The sequence below is a fragment of the Nilaparvata lugens genome, chromosome 2, assembly GCF_014356525.2.
Source record: "Nilaparvata lugens isolate BPH chromosome 2, ASM1435652v1, whole genome shotgun sequence".
Taxonomy (NCBI): Eukaryota; Metazoa; Arthropoda; class Insecta; order Hemiptera; family Delphacidae; genus Nilaparvata; species Nilaparvata lugens.
In genome coordinates, this window is record NC_052505.1 from 32095680 (window position 1) to 32116703 (window position 21024).

Consider the following 21024-nt stretch of genomic DNA (forward strand, 5'->3'; position numbering starts at 1 on the left):
TCCAAGATTCCAGTATTCAGGATTCTATCTAAGTTCATGGTGGAAGTAGGCCTATAGACTACAGAATTTTGTCAAAGTAAACTTGTTGCAATGCATCATGTTATCAATAGATATAGCCTACAATCCACTTGAAAATCGGATGTACTAAAACTTGAGTTCAACCTGCGCTTTTATTACGGTTTTGTCTCTGAGATAAGATAATGCCACACCTTTGCGTTGATTATCACTAATGTATGGTAACCACTATCAGCACATTTTCCAACACAAATTCAGTGTTAATCTTGCGCTATCATTCTGCTGAAAATAATGACAGTCTTCAGCTTTTTTGTTGGTTAACTTGGTGCTGATTGAATGAATTGATCACCTATTTATTCAAACTAGACGAATGTTCGTTGATTTTATATGAGAATTTACTATTGAGGCAAGTTAGTGACAAAGATAATTCCATAGTGAGTCAGTGAAACATGATGGTTGATTTGTTTTCCTCTGAATACCGTTACTGTGAGTACTGTTTATAATATATTATTTGTTGTTCAGGTGAAAGTGCGTTTTCACCTGTCAAACTGAGCAATTTGAATTTTATTCGACATTCTCAAATTTATTACAGTCGTATTGCAACTCTAAAATATCATCAATGATCTCCTAAAACAGTATCAAATTAAGTTTGTAGTGTGAATGTTGATTTTGTGGAACTTTTCCATAATTGAATAGACTTAGAACTTAGACTTATTTAATTAAAGTGGATTTTTGACAACGTTCTAAGTATATTCAAGTATCAAATTATTTCACTTTTAGCACCTGTAGCCTACACAGAAATATTTTAATAAAAGATTATTTGCTGGCTCTAGCAAACTGTCATTCAATATAAATCTCAATCATTTTCAGCATTTAATGATAGTATTACGAGTACAATAAGCAATGGTCATAGTTCAAGAAGCTTCAGCTAGTTCATAATGTAAGTTAACATGCTATTCAATCAGAAAATGTACAACTTCTTCATACTGAGATGTGTAGGTATGAATGGAACCGATTTCGTCGATCTTACAAGTGACAATAAATTCCATTCATTGGACATATTATATTTGTGAGTGAATTATTTCCACAAACATAACATTACATTCATTTGGGAAATTGACTATATTCCATTCATTCATTTAGCCCAGTAAATGTAGTTTATTTATATGAATCATTGTCCATTACGCCTTAATCAAGTGACCACTTTCGGACATGGGAGAACTTTTGCAGCCCAATTCCGATTCAAATTAAAATGTTTTCTAAAGTCACTCTTGCAACGTACAATCTGCTGATTTTAATATTAATTACAGTTATGATTAAGTTACAGTTGAAACCAAGGTACCTAGAGAATACATTTCAGTATTGGTACATTAGTATTTTAGGTACATTGGTTGAAACTATGAATCTCAAAAAATCCACATAGCCGCTAATATATAATTATTTACAGATATATACAAATCACCTACAATCAAAATATGAACCAGTATCACCCGAAAAATTGTGAAAACTCATCTGAGAATCAAGTGGACATGTAGGGTACACCTACCTACACCTAACTTGAACAATGTCGAATAAGAGAAGAAGAAACAGATCTCAAATCGAGAGCCTCCTGGCAATTCTGCACTTTGGAACGGGACTGGCCAGTCTCACATTCTCCATTCTGGTAACAATTGTCTGGAGATACTGGAAAGATGTACTTAATACTTGCATGGATGCACATTGCAACTGCATTCTATATGCAACTGCACTTTCGCATACAGTTATTGGATCCGACACAGCTATATGCAAGTATGTGGCTTTCTTACCTGTCCCAATAACAATTTGGGCGACTATTATGGGATCCTACCATGGATATAGAGCTTGTATAAGACGGACAAACTACTCAGCCAATAGAAGGAGGTCTGCCATGTTTGTTAATGAAGCTGCAAGGTAATCATTACATTTTGATCTAATATTTCTTATATCTGTTATAATTGAACCTGAATTGCAATCATTATGAATGAGGCACTAGTTTTCACCGATTACAGTTACTTCCTTGCATTATGATTCATATGATGGATTACATTATGAATTCGAAACACCTATGATACAAATAATACAATAAAAACATAGTAATACATAGTTCATAAAAACATATGAATACACTAACATATGATCAAAATAAGAATCTTCCAGTAGTATTTATTTATTTACTTCATATCACTTGAAAGTGGCATAAGTGTCCAAAACATGTTGTGATAAAATATTTCGAAAAAAGGGTACTGAGATTTTTATTTTCTTTATATTTATATTACAAGTAGCCCTATACAGAAAAGAGGTAAATAATACAATTTATTGAGTCTTGTCTGGTCTTACTTGAAGGGAAGGAGTCAGGTTGTTTATAGGTGAGTGGCTCTAAGAGAAGAGTTTTTCATCACATACCTGCTCCATGACAATAATTGTCCATACAGAGTGGGTGAAAAGTCCGAGAACGGCTTAATATCTCATATACAAAGGTAATTTGATGGTGGTTGTGATTGGGGATCCTACTCAAATTGAAAAAACTACTTTACAATGACTTTAAAATTCTGGTCTGCCATCTTGGATCCGCCATATTGGGCCATATGAATAAATTTGAGCATTTGCTTGTACTTCTAGAATATGGAGCATTTGCTTCATTTTCTATGAATAAACGTGAGCAAAACCTTTTGCTCATACTCAAAATTGTATGAATAAAATAGAGCATTTGCTCAACGTTTGAAGCAAATGCTTCAAAAAAGGTGAGTCTAGTCTAGAGCAGCTTATCACCTTTTGCTCATAGTAAAATGGCTCAACTAATTCGTATGAGGAAGAGGAAACTATAGCAGATACGATCACAACCAATAGTTGAGAACTATAAAATTCTTTTTAAATTCAACCATGATATTATATTATATCACCATTATTCCTACAAAAGAATAAATACAAAAGATAGCTAGCTACCTGATATAAAGATAGCCATCACAAAATAGGAAATAGGCATTTATGAACATAAGAGTGTACACGATTATAAGAAGGCTATTAATATTATAAGAATATGCTGAAGATTATTATAGAGATGACATTTTTTCAAGCTATTATTTCAAAATTCTAAACTCAACTAACTTAAAACTCAATTCATAAATAATAGAATAACAGCGCAGACGACACAAACACAAGCGGTGCCCCCTACTTGCATATTTAGCGCTTCCGTGAGCTATAAAAACAAAGTAAGGCTACAAAAGCGAATCAGCTGATGAAAAATCTTCAAAAAACGTGAGCATTTGCTCCAGAGTTCAGGAGCATAAGGTAAGAGTATAAGGTAAAGCTTTATTCATATAAAAATGAGCAAATGCTTTTGTTTCTACCTTTTGCTCATGAGCAAAACCTTATGCTCCATGCTCTTGCTCATGAGTATTTGCTCTGGTTTTATTCATATGGGCCAATGGCCATTGAATGCCATTTTTTAAATAGGAAGGTGGTCATGCGATACATGATTTCGGTTCGGAATTTCAAGAAAAAATGAATGGCGAAAACCGCACATCGATATCTCAAACCGTTCAGAAGATATTCACATCAATCAGTACCATGCAAATCAGAAATGAAATACGTAAATGGTATTGATTAATAATGTGTATAGTATGCATTACTGTTCATGACTAGTAAATAAATGTGAATATGAATATATGGATATGGATAAAAACGATCTAGGACCTAATCATAATCAGTTAAAATTTAAAATAAAATAATAACACTTACATTGGGTGCAGAATTTTTTTCTTATGGTAAGTGCACATTTTTGATAGATAGTGATGATGATTAATGACTTGAATATGCAGTCTCTATAATGCCGGCGCTTTACTCTTGCCAAGTCGCTCGCCAATCGAATGTCAGACATGAGCGGAACACATTCGTCTTGCCGTTCACATTGCATTGAGACTGGTCGGCGAATAAGTAGCTATCCACACACTCGCATGATCATTTTTACTACCGTAACTCGGCGATAGTAAAGCACCAGCATATCATGTATTATGAATCAAATAACAATGAATCGAAGCATAAAATATTTTGAATATTATAATGTCATGTTGAGTTAATTTATTGTACGTATCAAATCTGATACCAAATCACTGCTCATAAGCTTTTGGATTCTGTAGGTTTCGCAATTCTATAGCAATTTAATTGAACAAAAATAGGCCTAATATTCCTAATGAGTGTGCTGTATTCATGACAATTATTACTATAATCTCCAGTTTACTACATGCAGTATAGCCTAGTTTTGTTGGAATTCAAAATAACAGGAGGATGATATGTTTGAAAACCTGGCAATTCAATGTAGATCATTTTTAAGGCACTTTTTCTTCATATAATAAGGTTTGAGGTAGCCTTTCTTTATAATTGGTTTATTATTTATTTTCAGATTACATAGCAAAAAGAATTATTCATTGGGCTACTCGTGTCTATTTATAATTTCCTCAATTATTGTAATTATTGGCATTGGAATCTCCATCACAGTAACTTACGGATATTATTCAACGTGTGCTTCTTACAGAACAGCAGTTCTCAAGCAACTCTCGGTAAGTTCATAAAATGTCATACGTCAATACTTATTACCGTTTTGTCAGAAATGGAATAATACAAATACAATACAATAGAAACAATACCTGTCATACATTCATAACATTTTGCTTCTATGCGTTCATCATAGTTTTTATCAGCCCAAATAGTTTTTCATTTGATAAGCTCTGGCTGGCATCAGTATTTAGGTGCATTAATATGGCGCCAATAAGGTAAATTAATCCAGAATGTGAGATTGAGCAATAATTTGTAATCTCCTATTAATTAAAACTATGACCCGGTTGCACAGAAGCCGGTTAAATTTTAACCGTGATTAATTTCACGATTAAAACGTGAACGAGGAGAAGCCGTCTTATCAAAAAGGCCTTCTCTTATTTGTTCTCGTGGAACTAATCACGATTAGAATTAAACCGGCTTTTGTGCAACCGGCACTGAGTATTTTTGTGACCCGCTTGTTTGAATTGCGCGCTATACAATCTCGTATTGACGTAGTCGATAGACTACGCCATCGACTACTCGAGTGCACCACTTGTTGCTCAAAATAAAAATGTAAACATAACCTAAAAACTTTCTTCCGTCTGCGTGTTCCGTCCTCCGTGTTTTTTCTTATCTTCTCAATATTTTGTTTGATAGTTTTCATTAAGTTTGGTTTATTAATGATAATTCCATCTTTATGTTTGTATTTTAGACTAATTTTCTATGCATGCGTATATTAATTAAAACTACTATCGGCCTAATGTATAGTGATAACTCACTTTAGCCTCATCTTTTTTTAAGGCTACAAGTATGTTTCTATAATTCTAAGTGGAAGCTGGATTTGAACACTAATAAGCTTAGGCCCCATCTATGTGGACCAATAAACGCAACCGAATTTTTGTCGTTTCAAAACGCCATGTATTATAGGTATAGTCTATAGTCTGCGAATGCAAAGAGGCTGTGCGTTCTGTTACTGCCAAAAGTACGGCACGATCAAAATTATATTTTTTAAACTAATTATGTTTTTTAGGTTTGAGGAAGTTAGGTCCGTACTACTTAGGAAAACAAGCTGGGACACTACATGGTGCCCGTGTACAAAGCAAGCTGGGACACCAGGTAGACAGTAATGGTGTCCCAGATCTGCTCGGGCTGGTAACTCAAGTGAGACACCAATAAACACGCGTCGAACACCAACATCTGATTTCATACCACCAAAACTCGATGTTCCAACTGTTGACAGTCGTCACCAGCGTAATAAGACATAAAAACACCAATGTGACACTGAGCAATCCCTGGGGCATAATTTCTTAATGCCTTCATCACCCTTGGAAAGGAACACACTAGGATATAGTGTGGACAAACCCAAGATTTTGGTGTCCGGCCAGTATCTCACTTGGGTAGCCAGCACTCGGATAGTGAGAAACCACTCATTTCTCACTGGTGTCCGATCGTAGTATTAATATTGTGATACGGACCTCATTCATGATTTTTGGAACAAAACATATTTCATATTTTTTAATCAATTACAGGCAACTGGAAACCTGGCAGCCATGGTACAAGAAAGAATGAGCTGCAGCACAGTTTATGATTTTCTTGATTACATTCAGCCAGAACCAGATTACATGGAGAACAAATTTCGCCGCAACACTTACATCATCAATACCGGATTACTTTTGCAAATAGCAATCATTTCAACCTGGCTGAGCGTCTTAGCTTGGCTGGCCATCGTTTTATTGAACTTGTTTCTCATTTTCAAATCTTAATACTTTTGTTCCAAACATCTATCTAAAATTAATTAACTCTATTGATTAAGATCAATCTAATTTATAAAATCAATCGGCTTTAATACTTTTTTAATTATATATTTTTTATTTCTTATCTCTTTAGTTTGCTTTTATCCTACAATATTGACTTACATTATGAAAATAAGATATTTTAATGATTCAAATTTTGTTTTTTCTGATATGCACATAAGTCATGATACGGTACTATTACACTTTTGAGTGTTATTAATGAGTGTTATTGAACACTATTCACATTTCTCGATTCACGTTTGAATGTCAGAATCTGATTAACATTGGTTTACTATCCTTGTCTCTCATTAGACAATGCTCTTTGCTCATCCAACTCCCCACTCTTGCCAAATCGTTTGTAGTCCATGAAGAAATATAACTAAGTACCAGATGCTTAATCTCTGTTATGATTTTATTTTAATAAATCATGAAAAAATATTTTTTCTTGACGAATAATATAATTTGAAATTGAATTTCAACTATTATACTTAATTAACAACCAACCATTATCAACAAGATTGAACAATAACTAATATTATATAGATTAAACACTATAGATTAAACAGGTATAGTCAAGGAATATACCTGGATGGCTTAAATCACAGCAATTTACTATAGAAGATGATGGGAAAGTGAATGTGACAACAAATGTCCCTATTATTTCCATGGACTTTGAAACGTAAATCTCACTATAATATAACATTATAGTGAATTTTAATATTATTATTTTAGTGTTATCGTACTATAAAATAGTACTACTATGTTCATCTGTCATTGATTCATATAAAATAGAGTGGCTAGTAAACAAACAGTCCTTGTCCTTAATTATATTCACTTTAAACTGTCAGTACTTCTTATAAATAGCACAAACACCTCCCATTCAAACAATGCTGAACGTTTAAGTGAATCACACTCTGAACAAATTGGAGAGATACTTTTCTGGGTTTTGACATTTAGTCAATAGTGATAAATAATTCAGAACACTGCTGGCTAGCATTACTATCGATTCAATTTCAACTTCAAACTGTCCGCATTCCTTGTGTATAACATCAATGCTTCCAATCTGAAGCAATGCTGACAGTCTGCAGTGAATATGACTATATAGTGTCAGTAACACTGCTTCTGTCTCCTGTTGACAGTCTAAACTCCAACGTCTAAGAGGCTGCGATGTTTTTGTGATAGTGTGTAATGCTATTTTTACTTGAAATAATTATTTCTACAAGTTGCAATATCCCATCAAATCTCAGCATTATAGTTTTCAACTCTGTATTGGGACATACAGACTATTTTTATGAGGAAAATGTTGAATATTAATTATTGTTCAGTAAATGTTTACAATTAATTTGTACAGATTCAAGATTTGTTTTAGTTTTCAACAAGTGGATGAATGTAAATTGAAGGCATTATTCAATTGACCTGACTGAAGATTCTAAATATACTAGATTCTGGAAATAGCATGCCATACCAAACCTGCAACATTCAGCAATTTTCAATCAATGGTAGAATTCAAATAGAGTTGGTTGTTTATAATCTGCTCTAATGCTATTAGTAAGAATTGCCTGGATTGCAATCTGTGTTATAATTGTTGTGGTGATCTTTGAAATAATTTTTGAGGTAATTGTATTATTTTTTATCTTTTCTTTCACACTCTTATATTTTTTAAAACAAATCTCAGCATTATAGTTTTCAACTCTGTATAGGGACATACAGACTTTTTTGAGGAAAATGTAAATGTATTATAAACCTACTACCTATTATTGAAATGAGTAACTATTTTCAAACTTAATTCTTGTTGCACAACATCGCATACTACCATGAATAAGAATAAATATTTTGATAAAAAATAATAGGCTACATCTTTCTTAACTAAAATTATTCTGTGTTATGTTTTTTCAATAATTATTTTGATCAATAGTTAACTTGATTCCAAGTCCACTTGAATTAATAGAACTCTAATATTTGAACAGCTAAAGACACGTCATGGTTTTTATGATTTTCTAATAATATTAAATAAGAGTCATTACTTATTTATTTTAGTATTATACTAATTTATAAGAATAATATTCACTTATATTATTTTATTAGGTCTCAATATTCTACAGATGAAAGAAATCGTTTAAAATTGAAAAGCTACCCCGAATGTACTCAATAATGAATTCGAAATATTTGTATTGATTGTTTTCATAACTGAAATCACACATAGCCTATTCTTAAATTTTCTCTTTTCTATTCTTGTTAATACTACAGTTTACAGTTCATTAACTCTTTGTTTTAAAACTGTGTTGCACTGTAGAATTTCTTCAAGCTTACATTACAGCTTGCTTTAAATTCATCCAACAGGCTCATTTTATTCTCTGTCATCAAATATTGTTTTCTACTTGTTATAGGTTTATTTGGAGAAAAACTATGATCATAACCAAATGTTTGAAGAGTATAGCTATACTACCAAAGATTACAATACATTACTTAGGGGTGAGTAGGTACATATTCCAATATAATCCAACTAAAGGTATCTTTAATTCAAATTATTGAAATTTAATAAAGAGATTTACAATTACACTATATGTAAAATTCCAAATTTAGATGTGTTATAAAGTTATATTTTACATTTTCCATTCAGTTTATTCTTCAAACTTATATTTACTTTGTTACAGAAATAGAAGATCCGATTTTATTATGGTGGTCTGAATTGGTACCTGAAAGAGGAAAGCCCACAAAATGTGGAGATGTGTCATGTTTTTTCACGCACAACAGGAAGTTCAAAGATCATCCTCTCCAAAAGGTACAGTTTTTAAAGATTATTTCTTCAAGTTCTTGCAATCTTCAAGTTTTAAGAGGTTAATTAGTTCTTCCATTATCAATTTCTTCCTTCAGGAACTCTAATAAGAAGTAGACTATAATCTGAAAATTTTGAAAAAAATTTGAATTTATTGATTAATTATTGCAAACTGCAATATAAGAATATAAGTAAGTAAGTAGAGTTTACTCTAGTAACTTTAGTTTACTCTTACACACGCATTTTTTATACCAATAAGTTAATCAGTAAATATTGTATCCACTTCAATAATTATTCTACTTAGGATATGCTCATTTTTTATACATTCGAAATTTAGCATAGCTTTTCAATTATTTTAGGGTTATCTCAGTGTAAGCAACAATTCTGAAGATCGTGATTAGGTTTGGCTAGTGAAGAGGACGCTAATGTCCTGTTGGCTATAGTCAAGAATAAAAATTTCAATCTAATCAATGTGAAGTGAATAAAGTTCCTAGCACTAGTTAGGAGAATCTATGCTATAATCTAGAATCTAGCTAGTTTAAGCAACTAGGATAATCAATGTATAGTTTTTTTTTTTAAATGTTTTGCTGTTTCCAGGCAATCATATTCTATGGCAGCGATATGCATGTATTAGACTTGCCCTTGCCACGGAACAGGGGCCACATAATATGGGCTCTCTTTCACGAAGAGTCGCCTAGAAATTTCCTGCCAATAGTCTACGAGAAAACATTGTCCATGTTCGATTTGACTGCAACGTTTAGTCGCCACAGTCATATGCCGTTGACACTGCAATACCTCGAAAATGCTGAAAAGCTTCAAAGTAGGTATTCTTTCTAGTTTTTAGGTTCTAAATAGAGAATTTTATCAACAAATCCAGTAAATAAATGTTTTCATTTTTAATTTTCATGCATTTATAATTTAAATGGTTTTGCATTGGTGTGCGGTACTTTAGTGTCGTTTCCACAGTGCAGTTTAAACTGAATATCAATTTAAACTGGATTAAGTCCATATCAAGTCTTGTTTGTTGTAATATGGTCCTTTTGAGATCAATAACCAGCTGATTTAATTAAGTTTAAGCTTCCATTGTGCAACCGGCCCTTGATGTAATACGGCCCTTGATTATTGTTAAAAACCCTTAATGTTGAGTTGAGCCCTATCAATTGGCTAGATAGAAAATATGGAGTATATCAAATGTATAAAAATAAGCTTGAAGTACAAGGTGCAATTTAAAATTATAAAGAGTACAGGATAACAACATAATAAATATCATATTGTATTGTATGAAAGCTAAATACTATCAAACTCTTCTAAGACTGCTCTAGCGACAAGAAAAATATTATGTTTCTTTTCAAATTTGTATCTGATAAGGCCTGTAATTCAACTGACAATTTATTGTACAGCTCTGCTCCTAAGTGTAATATAAATTTATGGAAGCATGAGAATTGAATTCATTTGTATAAGCTCGTATTTTTCACCGATAAAAATTTGTTCAAGCACACGTCACAACATATTAATTTTCGTAGCTTAAATATAAACATTTTGTTTTTTTTCACTGGTCTGAATCGAACAAAACAACTTCATTCATAGAACGATTCTATGCAATGAAAAGGGAGAACTAACTGCTTAAGATTGTGTAACTGGGTCCATTACTCCAACTGGTTATATAACTATTGTACCTCTACATTTATTCAATAATGTACATTTATAATTCATTTATTCATCAATACAAAGACAAATCATAATATAGATATGACTGGGCGAGAGCAACAGACCAAAACTGCTCTGCTCCCAAATTCTATAAATAGTTCAATTTTCAAAAAATAGGTTTTATTTTCACTGAATGTACGTACATCAAACTTATATTCTTATTGAAAACTTTCTGTTTTCAGCTATGGAATACTTCATTCCTTTCGAGGAGAAAGACATGCTCAGCGCGCAAGTAATAGCTCCAGTGCTCTACATCCAATCAAGCTGCGAAGTACCGTCCGACAGAGACAGCTATATCAAGGAGCTCATGAAATACATCAAGGTTGATTCTTATGGTGAATGTCTCAACAACAAGAAGTTACCTTATGAGTGAGTAATTCAACTTTTGTTTGCTTTATGGTAACTGGGTGGTACCTATGAAATGTATTAAAAATTGTATCATCAACGACGTAAATTTATTTTCTATTCGCATTTTTACAATTTATTCTGATGGTTTGTAACAAAGTAGCGTTTTAAAGCGAAAATTGTGTTTTATGTTCAAATAATTGTTACTAAGCTGTAAGGAATTTACAGTTTTCTAGTAAAAATAGCAACTATTCATGACTGGGAAAAATTAATCTTATATTCTAGGCAATCATGATATTCCGGGTTCGATTTATGTACAGTATCTCATAGAATTTTCTTTCAACTACTCGTATTCTCTTTGTTATGAATATTTACAGATGTAGAAGACAACATTCTTCAAGGTATTTGATAGCACATTTCAACTTACTTGCATTCTCCTTTTACCTTCTAATCACAATGTATAGGCTATTCATTAGCGTTCGAATAAATGCAACATCATTTATTCCCATAGTACTTATTTTTTTGTGAAGCGGTAATGTATTCCAAGTACCTGTTGGTATTTCATCAAGGAGTCTAAATTGTTTTAATACCAAAATTACTCACCAATTAAATTTAAAATTTCAAAAACTAATTAATTAATTAATTACTTTTCTAAAATTTACTAAGATCTCCAACATTTTTCAGTACGGTAATACTTTATTTAATTCATTTCTTTTCCAGCATTCAAGATCCAGCCACAAATCTTATGAGTAACAAGTTCCTTCATTTCATAGCACGCTATAAATTTATAATTGCCTTTGAAAACGCGATTTGTGATGATTATATAACAGAAAAACTTTGGAGAAGTTTAATTGTGGGTTCCATTCCAATATATTATGGCGCGCCAACAATACTGGTAAGTTTAAATAGAATAATTAATCATGTATATTTCATTATACAATTACATGTATATTCCATCAAAGAGAATGTATTCTTTATTCTCTCTATGAATCAATCTCATTGGAATCATTCTCAAAAAAGTAAACAATTTTATTAGATGGAACTGTATATTAAATTAAAAGGCCCCATTCACCTACCTGTTGCAATACATAAGTTTTAAAAACTATTTCTAATATCAGTTATTAGTATAACTTTACTCTGATCTCTGAATAAAACAACTTGAAACTTGGTCGAAATATCTTTGTTATGAATATTTACAGATGTAGAAGACAACATTCTTCAAGGTATTTGATAGCACATTTCAACTTACTTGCATTCTCCTTTTACCTTCTAATCACAATGTATAGGCTATTCATTAGCGTTCGAATAAATGCAACATCATTTATTCCCATAGTACTTATTTTTTTGTGAAGCGGTAATGTATTCCAAGTACCTGTTGGTATTTCATCAAGGAGTCTAAATTGTTTTAATACCAAAATTACTCACCAATTAAATTTAAAATTTCAAAAACTAATTAATTAATTAATTACTTTTCTAAAATTTACTAAGATCTCCAACATTTTTCAGTACGGTAATACTTTATTTAATTCATTTCTTTTCCAGCATTCAAGATCCAGCCACAAATCTTATGAGTAACAAGTTCCTTCATTTCATAGCACGCTATAAATTTATAATTGCCTTTGAAAACGCGATTTGTGATGATTATATAACAGAAAAACTTTGGAGAAGTTTAATTGTGGGTTCCATTCCAATATATTATGGCGCGCCAACAATACTGGTAAGTTTAAATAGAATAATTAATCATGTATATTTCATTATACAATTACATGTATATTCCATCAAAGAGAATGTATTCTTTATTCTCTCTATGAATCAATCTCATTGGAATCATTCTCAAAAAAGTAAACAATTTTATTAGATGGAACTGTATATTAAATTAAAAGGCCCCATTCACCTACCTGTTGCAATACATAAGTTTTAAAAACTATTTCTAATATCAGTTATTAGTATAACTTTACTCTGATCTCTGAATAAAACAACTTGAAACTTGGTCGAAATATCTTTGTTACCAAATTGTGCAAAATTTCAATCTTTCCATGCAAGGCCATAATATGACTGGGTAATTCATTGCCATTTATAGTCATCTATAAAATGGCCAAGGTATATCCAATCTGACAAGCGATTCTAAGAACGATTTTGTGCAAGCAATTTTTGAAAACTCTTATCAAATCTTGAACTTTTTACAAGCTGAGAGCGCCGTACCATATTCATAAAAATGTTACAGTTTACCATTTGACTTTCGTTGAATTTGAAATTTAATTTGTAGAGATGCTTTTTGAAAATATATTCAAAGTGTTTATGCTACTACTTGATCTTCACTATTGACAATTTATCCTTTTTTATCATAATTATCGGAATATTGTATTGAGGTAATAACTTGAGTTGAACTAGGTTGGTTAATAGGTATAGGTTGTAATTTAAATTATAAATAAGCATATAAGTAAACAATCAAAATGAATTCTTTTTATTTTAAATAAATTTAAACTAATAGTTCTGTGAACAGTAGTCCTCGCACAGTTATATCATACAGAAAAGATGGCATAAGCTATGCTATTATTCTCCACGGTTATATTAAGCCACAGCCTCCTCTAAAAGAATGACATGCACTAGGAGCCTAAAGAGGATAGCTGCATTGCGAAGTAGAATAATTCTACTATGTGTGCAATTGATAACTCAATGCAACTTGAGTTTCCATTGTTTTCAATTGGAGCTGATCAGTTGACAATTTTTGTTACTGAAAAATCAACCAGCTATAAGCTGGATTATCATTGCATTCAATAATCAATAATGTATGCAATTGATAACTCAATGCAACTTGAGTTTCCATTGTTTTCAATTGGAGCTGATCAGTTGACAATTATTGTTACTGAAAAATCAACCAGCTATAAGCTGGATTATCATTGCATTCAATAATCAATAATGTATGCAATTGATAACTCAATGCAACTTGAGTTTCCATTGTTTTCAATTGGAGCTGATCAGTTGACAATTATTGTTACTGAAAAATCAACCAGCTATAAGCTGGATTATCATTGCATTCAATAATCAATAATGTATGCAATTGATAACTCAATGCAACTTGAGTTTCCATTGTTTTCAATTGGAGCTGATCAGTTGACAATTATTGTTACTGAAAAATCAACCAGCTATAAGCTGGATTATCATTGCATTCAATAATCAATAATGTATGCAATTGATAACTCAATGCAACTTGAGTTTCCATTGTTTTCAATTGGAGCTGATCAGTTGACAATTATTGTTACTGAAAAATCAACCAGCTATAAGCTGGATTATCATTGCATTCAATAATCAATACATTATTGATTATCATTGCATACATTATTGATTATTGAATGCAATGATAATCCAGCTTATAGCTGGTTGATTTTTCAGTAACAATAGAGCTCGGAAGAATTTCCTCTCCTTCTTTGTTAGCCTATTAAACTTGAAACACAAAATTTTAAAACCCCTACGACTGAAAATATCACCTACAAAGAGAACAATATCAGGTACAACCTAAAACTGTTCCTTCCCCGAATTTTGATACATCTACTGTTCCAAAAATTAGATAGTCCTAATGTTCCTTCCACTTTAAAGTTTAGTATAAAATGAGGCCTGCTTTCCAGAGATTGCCAGTTTGTGTAGGGGTAGCGTCGCTCGCCTGTCCAGCAAACATGAGTTGCTGGGCTCCTTTCTCGCACGGTCTTATCATTTTTGGATAGGCTGGTAGCTCTCAACGAATTTCCTTCCAGCTGTTTTTCCTGTTCTCAGTTTTTTCAGTCAAAGAGGTTTCTAGAGTAGAGTCTTCTCCTTCTTCTTCTCCTCCTCCTTCTTCTTTTCAGTCTAAAATATATTCTCCTAAATTAAGCTAAATTGTTGTTTTTTCTTTTTCTAACACTTTTTTCTTTCTTCCTCTTCCTTATATTATTGACGTAAACAGACCAGAAATTAAATCAATTTTTGTTGAATAAATTATCATGTGAATTTCTAACCACCGGATAGTTGGCAGGCACAGTGAAATCTTTCTTATTCGGCTCGCAAAAATCCGGCTTAGGCCCGGTTGCACAAAAATCCGTTTAACCGTGATTAATTCCACGAGAACCAATCAGAGAAAGCATTTTTGATAAGACGGCATCTCTGATTGGTTCTTATGGCATTAATGACAATTAAAATTCAACCGGCTTTTGTGCAACCGGCACTTATTGGTTAATCTGACCGTTAGGATATGTTTCCGTTACTTTTTCGTACTCCTCTTCTTCTTAGTCTTCTTCTTCCCCTTTCTTGTTGTTTTTCTTCTCCATCATCTTTCAATTTCATTCCCTTCATCTTCTTCCTCTTTCTTTTGCTCTTCTTTTTCTTTTCCCCCTTTAGCTTCTTAATATCATTCGATTTTGATGTTAATAAACTAATTATCCGAAAATATGCGTCTTTTTTGAGGTCCAGCCAAGCCTCCCATCCCTTAGTGTACGCGGATTATCGAGGTTCAACTGTAGGGAACAATAACATTATTTCCTGTATTAGGAAAAATATTCAAGATTATAAAGTAAATGCTGACTTTCATGACTAGAAAACTCACGATGCAAATTCAAAGTGGGTCAGACACTGCTTTTACAAAATTTCGCATCAGAGCTGGCAGCAAATGTCCATAGGATTATTCAATTGTCTACCTGATGATTATGTTACAGTAATGGATATCTCATCCTATAAGATATTTAAAGAGCTTTTTGATCAGAAAATGTCTACATGCAATTGAAGAATTTTTGGAAATTTTAGTTCTTGTGTGTATGGTTTCAACTTAAATTAATATTTGTTGATATTGTTCATGGATTTGAGATTTGTTATTTGTAATATTGATTATATATTTGAGACACATTGCCAAAGTAAGATTATAATATTAACGTTGTTATAAGATTTCAAATGTTTTTTTTTATTATTTTGGCAATAAACGGGTTAATTTGATTCATCCATCTGTTTGTTTTCAGGACTGGTTACCAAATAAGAAGTCAGCGATTTTGGTGAAGGATTTTGCCAATCCTCAGTCACTAGCTGATCATCTCTACAAAATAATGGGAGACCGCATAGCCTACAACTCATACTTGGATCACAAGTTAGCAAACAACCATACTAAAATTAAAATCAGCAATACGCATTTGTTGGACGCACTTCATCAACGAGCTTGGAAAGTCAGCGATGACTCAGAAGGCGATTTTCACATTCAGCACTTTGAGTGTCTAGTGTGTCACGCTGTACACTCTATGCTGGTTTCCCGGGAAAGCGGGTTTCCGCGGAAAAACGTTTCTCAGCAGCATTTCCGGTGTGAAAATCCTGTCTCCTCGGTGGACCGGAAACGAAAGTCGGAAAGTGATTGGACGACTGAATGGAGAGTGGCGAAATGCGAGAGTCTAGTTCTAAGTGCCTTGGTCGAATCAAAAACTCTAAACTATTCGAAAAGTGATTTTGATAAACTGTTGGAAACCTATTTTCATAATAAGCTTTGTTAACAATTGATAATGGTCGAAGTGACAGGAGATATGAGCCTCATTATCACATCTGATGACTCGCACCCACCATTCATCATCTCTCAACATGCAAATGGAGTGAACTATTCAAAAATTAGCAAGTCTGATAAGTTGTTGAATATTATATTTGTAATAAAATTTGTTGACTGAAATTTTAAATTTATTTCCAAAAAACATTACAAAGAAAAAGAAAAACAATAAGTTAACTTACTTACAGCATTTGCATGCATGTATATTACAAGTTGATGTTACATGTAGGTGTAAGCTTACTGAAAACCCTGAAGACTATTATTATATTTGATGAATGCTTCATTAAATGCTTCTTGATCACCACCCGTTGGTTTGAACCTAGCCCACCACCTATAGTGAAATATTTAGGTTATAACGTCAACTTAATATTATACAAAACGTTATCTGTTTAAAAATTGGGTTGCTATCCTTGTCTGTATCCCTGTAGACATGGGATATGAGTAGGCCTAATATACTATAATATATTCATTTTTCAATAAGATTAGATATATTGTGACCTTTAATCTAAAATATCCTCAAATCTGGTTTCCAAATATGGAGCCAGCCAGAACTTTTCTCGTGGAAATCGAACCTATAATCAGACCGGTAATCGAAACCATGAATGGAATTCTCATACCTGTCAGCGTCTCAAAATTAAAACTATCGTTTTTGACAATATCATGTCTTGGAATTGAATTTATGCTATAAATAAACTGATAGTATCCTGAAATCATGGAATAACTGAATAATCCAATATTCTTCTTGGGTATTAATAAGCTGGCATACGTGTTACTTAGGGCGAAGACGTTGCTCAAGCTACGCTAAAGCTATTTTGTTCAGTTTACATTCACTTTCAATAAGTCTATATTTTTTGTACCCCTCTGTAGTTACAGCTATTATTTGAAAACCGCTGGAGCTTAAGTTGCATTTTTAGTGGGCTGAGGTAGTCGATTTCTACCGGTTGTTCACCAACTCAATAATAATTATAGTCTGAATGGAATCACCAAACAAACCACAATTTATTGCCAGATTGTGTATTATTATGATTGAAATTTCCTATTCAACCACTGAGAGCTAGTTGGTATCTGTATCTTCAGTGTGAATTTAAATAATATTATAAGCGTCATTCAATAATTAACTTCAGTTAGCGAAACTCGGAACACCTGACCGGTGAGGTTGTCTGTGTATAGACACCCTTGAAAAGATCAATTTATTCACTCGACAAACCAAGTCTAGATGGTTTAAATAAGTACAGAAATACAGCACCCTCTAAGAATTACTTTGACACAAATAATTATTACCATAAGCTAAACGAGATAGACGACCAGGTGCACACAAGATTTGATCAAATTTAACCGCCGTGAAATGATGTAAATAATTGAAGGTATTGCGCCATTCCACCGTGGTTAAATTCAAACTGATTTTTGTTCAACTGACCCACAGAATTGAAATAAGTGGTGTTGTAGATTGAAGGAAAACAACAGAAAGGAATATCACCATTAATGTATATATTTATTCTCAAAATCAAAATAAATCAAAAATAAGAATATTATTTTCAAACAAATGACAATTACCAGGTACTTTACATAACTGTATATACAAATACAATGAAATGGAGGCAACCAGTTAATATTATTATTATAATCTTTCCAACTGTTTTCAAGCTAATACACGTTTTCAAAATTCTCATCTAAGCCATTCATTACTTTATATTTTTTTTACATAAATAACTTAAAATTACTTTATTTACAGATTTTACAACAGCGAATCATCTATAATCTGCCTTAGGAACTTTTAAAAATTTACAAAGGATATAGTGATGAATTTACAAATGACTGGAAGCAAATACAGTACAGTTATTCGAAAAGGTTACTCATGTTTCCTTTTGAAGAACGCTATCATGTCAAATAACTACTCATGAATCAAGTGAGAATAGCATATGAAGCATATATAAATGAAGCACTAGAATTAATGTTTTCAATTGATATAAAATTAACAACTCCAACTTCATAATACAGTAAATATTGACTATTTTATTGGAAAACAAATTTACCGTTACAATAGTTATTTGTGCAACTAGTGCGCAAAGTGACAGTTTGCTGCACCGAAAGAAACGTTTACACCCGAGCCGTAGGCGAGGGCGGAATGGCTTTTTGAGTGCAGTAGAGGAACTTTGCACACGTATTTCACATTAAACTTTTCCTACAGTTACTATTGAATATGAGAAGTGGTTGATTATGGGTAAAATGATGGCTGAAATCCATCAAATGTTTGTGTGTGTGATGCTGTTATTAATAACAACCTTAATTCATTTAAAAATTAATAATCTAATTGAAGTTGAAAATTCTCAGCCAAAGTTCTCATTTTTAATCATTCAAGAATCAGAAAAAATACAGATAGAACAAAAAATTCGCATTCAAAATACACGCCAACAGCTGATGGGATGGCTGTAAGTACTGAAACAGGATTCAGAAATTTAGACTTTTGCTTAAATTACCGAGAAAAATGCTCGAAGTAAACTGAAAAATATTTATAAAAATAACATAGACAACAGAGAATATTTATTGTAGTATTCTTATGTTTTTTATTATTTTTATTTAAATGGATATCGAACGGTAATCATTTAACCTCAAAATTCGAATTTTATAATGTATATTTGCTACTTTTCTTATTGCTTGCAGTTGAAATAATAATTATCAATAGAAGAGAACTATTATTTATTATTAAATGATGAGAATTCGTAAATGATGATTATTTAATTATGATTTAGATGAACATTATTCTTGTTTTGGATTTCTAGATTGGGATTTTATCATAAATGTAGAGTAGCCATTGAAATGATTCTTATCTAAATCTAACCACAGTCATTGTTACCAACTTAATTTTTGTTTTCGTGCACTAATCCTCCATATAACCCACCAACTATTTTGTATCGCCATGTTGCAAATCTGGAGTACGCAAAGTAATACTTTGCGCACTAGAGCGGAAAAGTGATTCTTTGCCTTCTGTAATCAGTGCAGGAATGGTCACTTTTCATGGTAACTGTAGGAAAATATAATTGTGTTGCAACATTTATGATGAATCACATTTTTGTAACTTCAAGGGTGGGTCAAGCATTAAACTATTTATGTTTTTATTACATTTATTAAACACCCTCATAGCAGTGTAGGTAGTATAAACTATGTTTTTTTATTAATATTTTTCGTTTTACGTTTTTTTGAAAAGCATGAAACTTTTATATGAGAGAATGTTGATGTAGGTATTAGTGGAAAAATTAATAACTGAATTTTAGAGAGCTGGAAAATAAATTGCGATATATTTAAACCTAATTTATTGAAGAAATTCTCAATTGACAATAGAAATAAAGTGAAAATCAAAAATTTGAAAAAAATGTAAGGGAATTTCACTCTGATAAAAGAAAAGAATTCTTCAAGAAAGTTTGATCGATAGGCGATTTGTTCGGTAAGAGCTCAAATTTGTGAAAAGATATCATTAGGTATGAAATATTCAATCATGTAAATCGATAAATTAATTATTATTATATTGATATATTCAATTTTTATTTTTTGATACACTGTATACAATTTAAAGTTAGAAAGGCTTTGGTTTGAAAAACATACAGAGAAATTTTTCATAAAAAAGTATACTGTTCTCTTGAACCTTCTCATCGTTTTTACAACTTTATTGGGTGTTAAGTTGATTATTGAGTGATAAATTTATGATTGAATATATTTATGAAAATGTATTGATTAATTTTAAAAAAGTAACAACAGATCATATTTACGACAATAATGTGTATAAAACTACAAATGTGATTTGACTGGTAAAATATTCAGGTTATCTGCTTTTAGATTCAATTTTTAATATTCCAGTAATTGGAATGAATGATTTTACATTGGAGAAGCTATACTCACTTTGTAATGTAGTAGGATCTGTGGAGAATTGTTCAAATATTAGGATGTATTAGTCCAGACAAATAGTAGGTTGGTTGATAGTTTTACATTATATTTGTTTGGGAATCATGCTGACATTTGTGCGTAGGAAATAAAATAGATCTGGTGATGGTAATAGTAAAGATGATGGATAAGAAGATTTGGTGGGTTCCGATTCCGATCTACTGGATACGAGGTAAGAGCATATTGTATCTATAAGAGTATATTGTAAGTGTACTGGGAAAATGTATAACCAAGATAACTTCTGAAAAGCAATTGAAAATGTTAGTATCATTCTTTTCGCCTATCAAATAAATTGAAATGATTTACATAGTGTTCACAAATTAGCAATCTCCATTAACGCGAGCCAGGTATTA

The 21024-nt window shown here is 31.9% G+C and overlaps 2 protein-coding genes across 5 annotated transcripts; both read left to right on the top strand.

Annotated features, from left to right (window-relative positions):
* The first annotated feature begins 212 nt into the window (after positions 1-212).
* Positions 213-6797, top strand: LOC111056109. Of its 2 annotated transcripts, XM_039421033.1 has the most exons (5): positions 228-501; positions 886-955; positions 1463-1944; positions 4433-4589; positions 6096-6797. In XM_039421033.1, exons 3-5 carry the CDS (start codon positions 1580-1582, stop codon positions 6327-6329), a joined length of 756 nt encoding a protein of 251 aa, XP_039276967.1. In that variant the 5' UTR covers positions 228-501; positions 886-955; positions 1463-1579; the 3' UTR covers positions 6330-6797. The 2 variants fall into 2 exon arrangements, with proteins under 2 accessions (XP_022199124.2, XP_039276967.1); XM_022343432.2 differs by lacking the exon at positions 886-955 and having other exon boundaries at positions 213-501.
* On the top strand, positions 5132-16858 carry LOC111056108 (alpha-(1,3)-fucosyltransferase 10). 3 transcript variants are annotated; one of them, XM_022343431.2, is made up of 8 exons: positions 5132-5265; positions 7729-7973; positions 8747-8831; positions 9014-9141; positions 9733-9955; positions 11025-11211; positions 11908-12082; positions 16170-16858. In XM_022343431.2, the coding sequence occupies exons 2-8, from the start codon at positions 7899-7901 to the stop codon at positions 16686-16688; spliced, it is 1392 nt and encodes a 463-aa protein (XP_022199123.2). In that variant the 5' UTR covers positions 5132-5265; positions 7729-7898; the 3' UTR covers positions 16689-16858. The 3 variants fall into 3 exon arrangements, with proteins under 3 accessions (XP_022199123.2, XP_039276966.1, XP_039276965.1); XM_039421031.1 differs by having other exon boundaries at positions 5143-5265; positions 7718-7973; XM_039421032.1 differs by lacking the exon at positions 7729-7973 and having other exon boundaries at positions 5140-5265.
* The last annotated feature ends 4166 nt before the right edge of the window (positions 16859-21024 follow it).

Excerpts from the sequence above, each read along its gene's own strand:
- LOC111056109 (XM_022343432.2), top strand. The coding sequence starts at position 1,580 with ATGTCGAATAAGAGAAGAAGAAACAGATCTCAAATCGAGAGCCTCCTG. Across the intron at positions 1,945-4,432 it reads TTTGTTAATGAAGCTGCAAG|ATTACATAGCAAAAAGAATT; the intron begins GTAATCATTACA and ends ATTTATTTTCAG. Across the intron at positions 4,590-6,095 it reads CAGTTCTCAAGCAACTCTCG|GCAACTGGAAACCTGGCAGC; the intron begins GTAAGTTCATAA and ends AATCAATTACAG.
- LOC111056108 (XM_022343431.2), top strand. The coding sequence starts at position 7,899 with ATGCTATTAGTAAGAATTGCCTGGATTGCAATCTGTGTTATAATTGTT. Across the intron at positions 9,956-11,024 it reads AAATGCTGAAAAGCTTCAAA|CTATGGAATACTTCATTCCT; the intron begins GTAGGTATTCTT and ends TTCTGTTTTCAG. Across the intron at positions 12,083-16,169 it reads ATGGCGCGCCAACAATACTG|GACTGGTTACCAAATAAGAA; the intron begins GTAAGTTTAAAT and ends GTTTGTTTTCAG.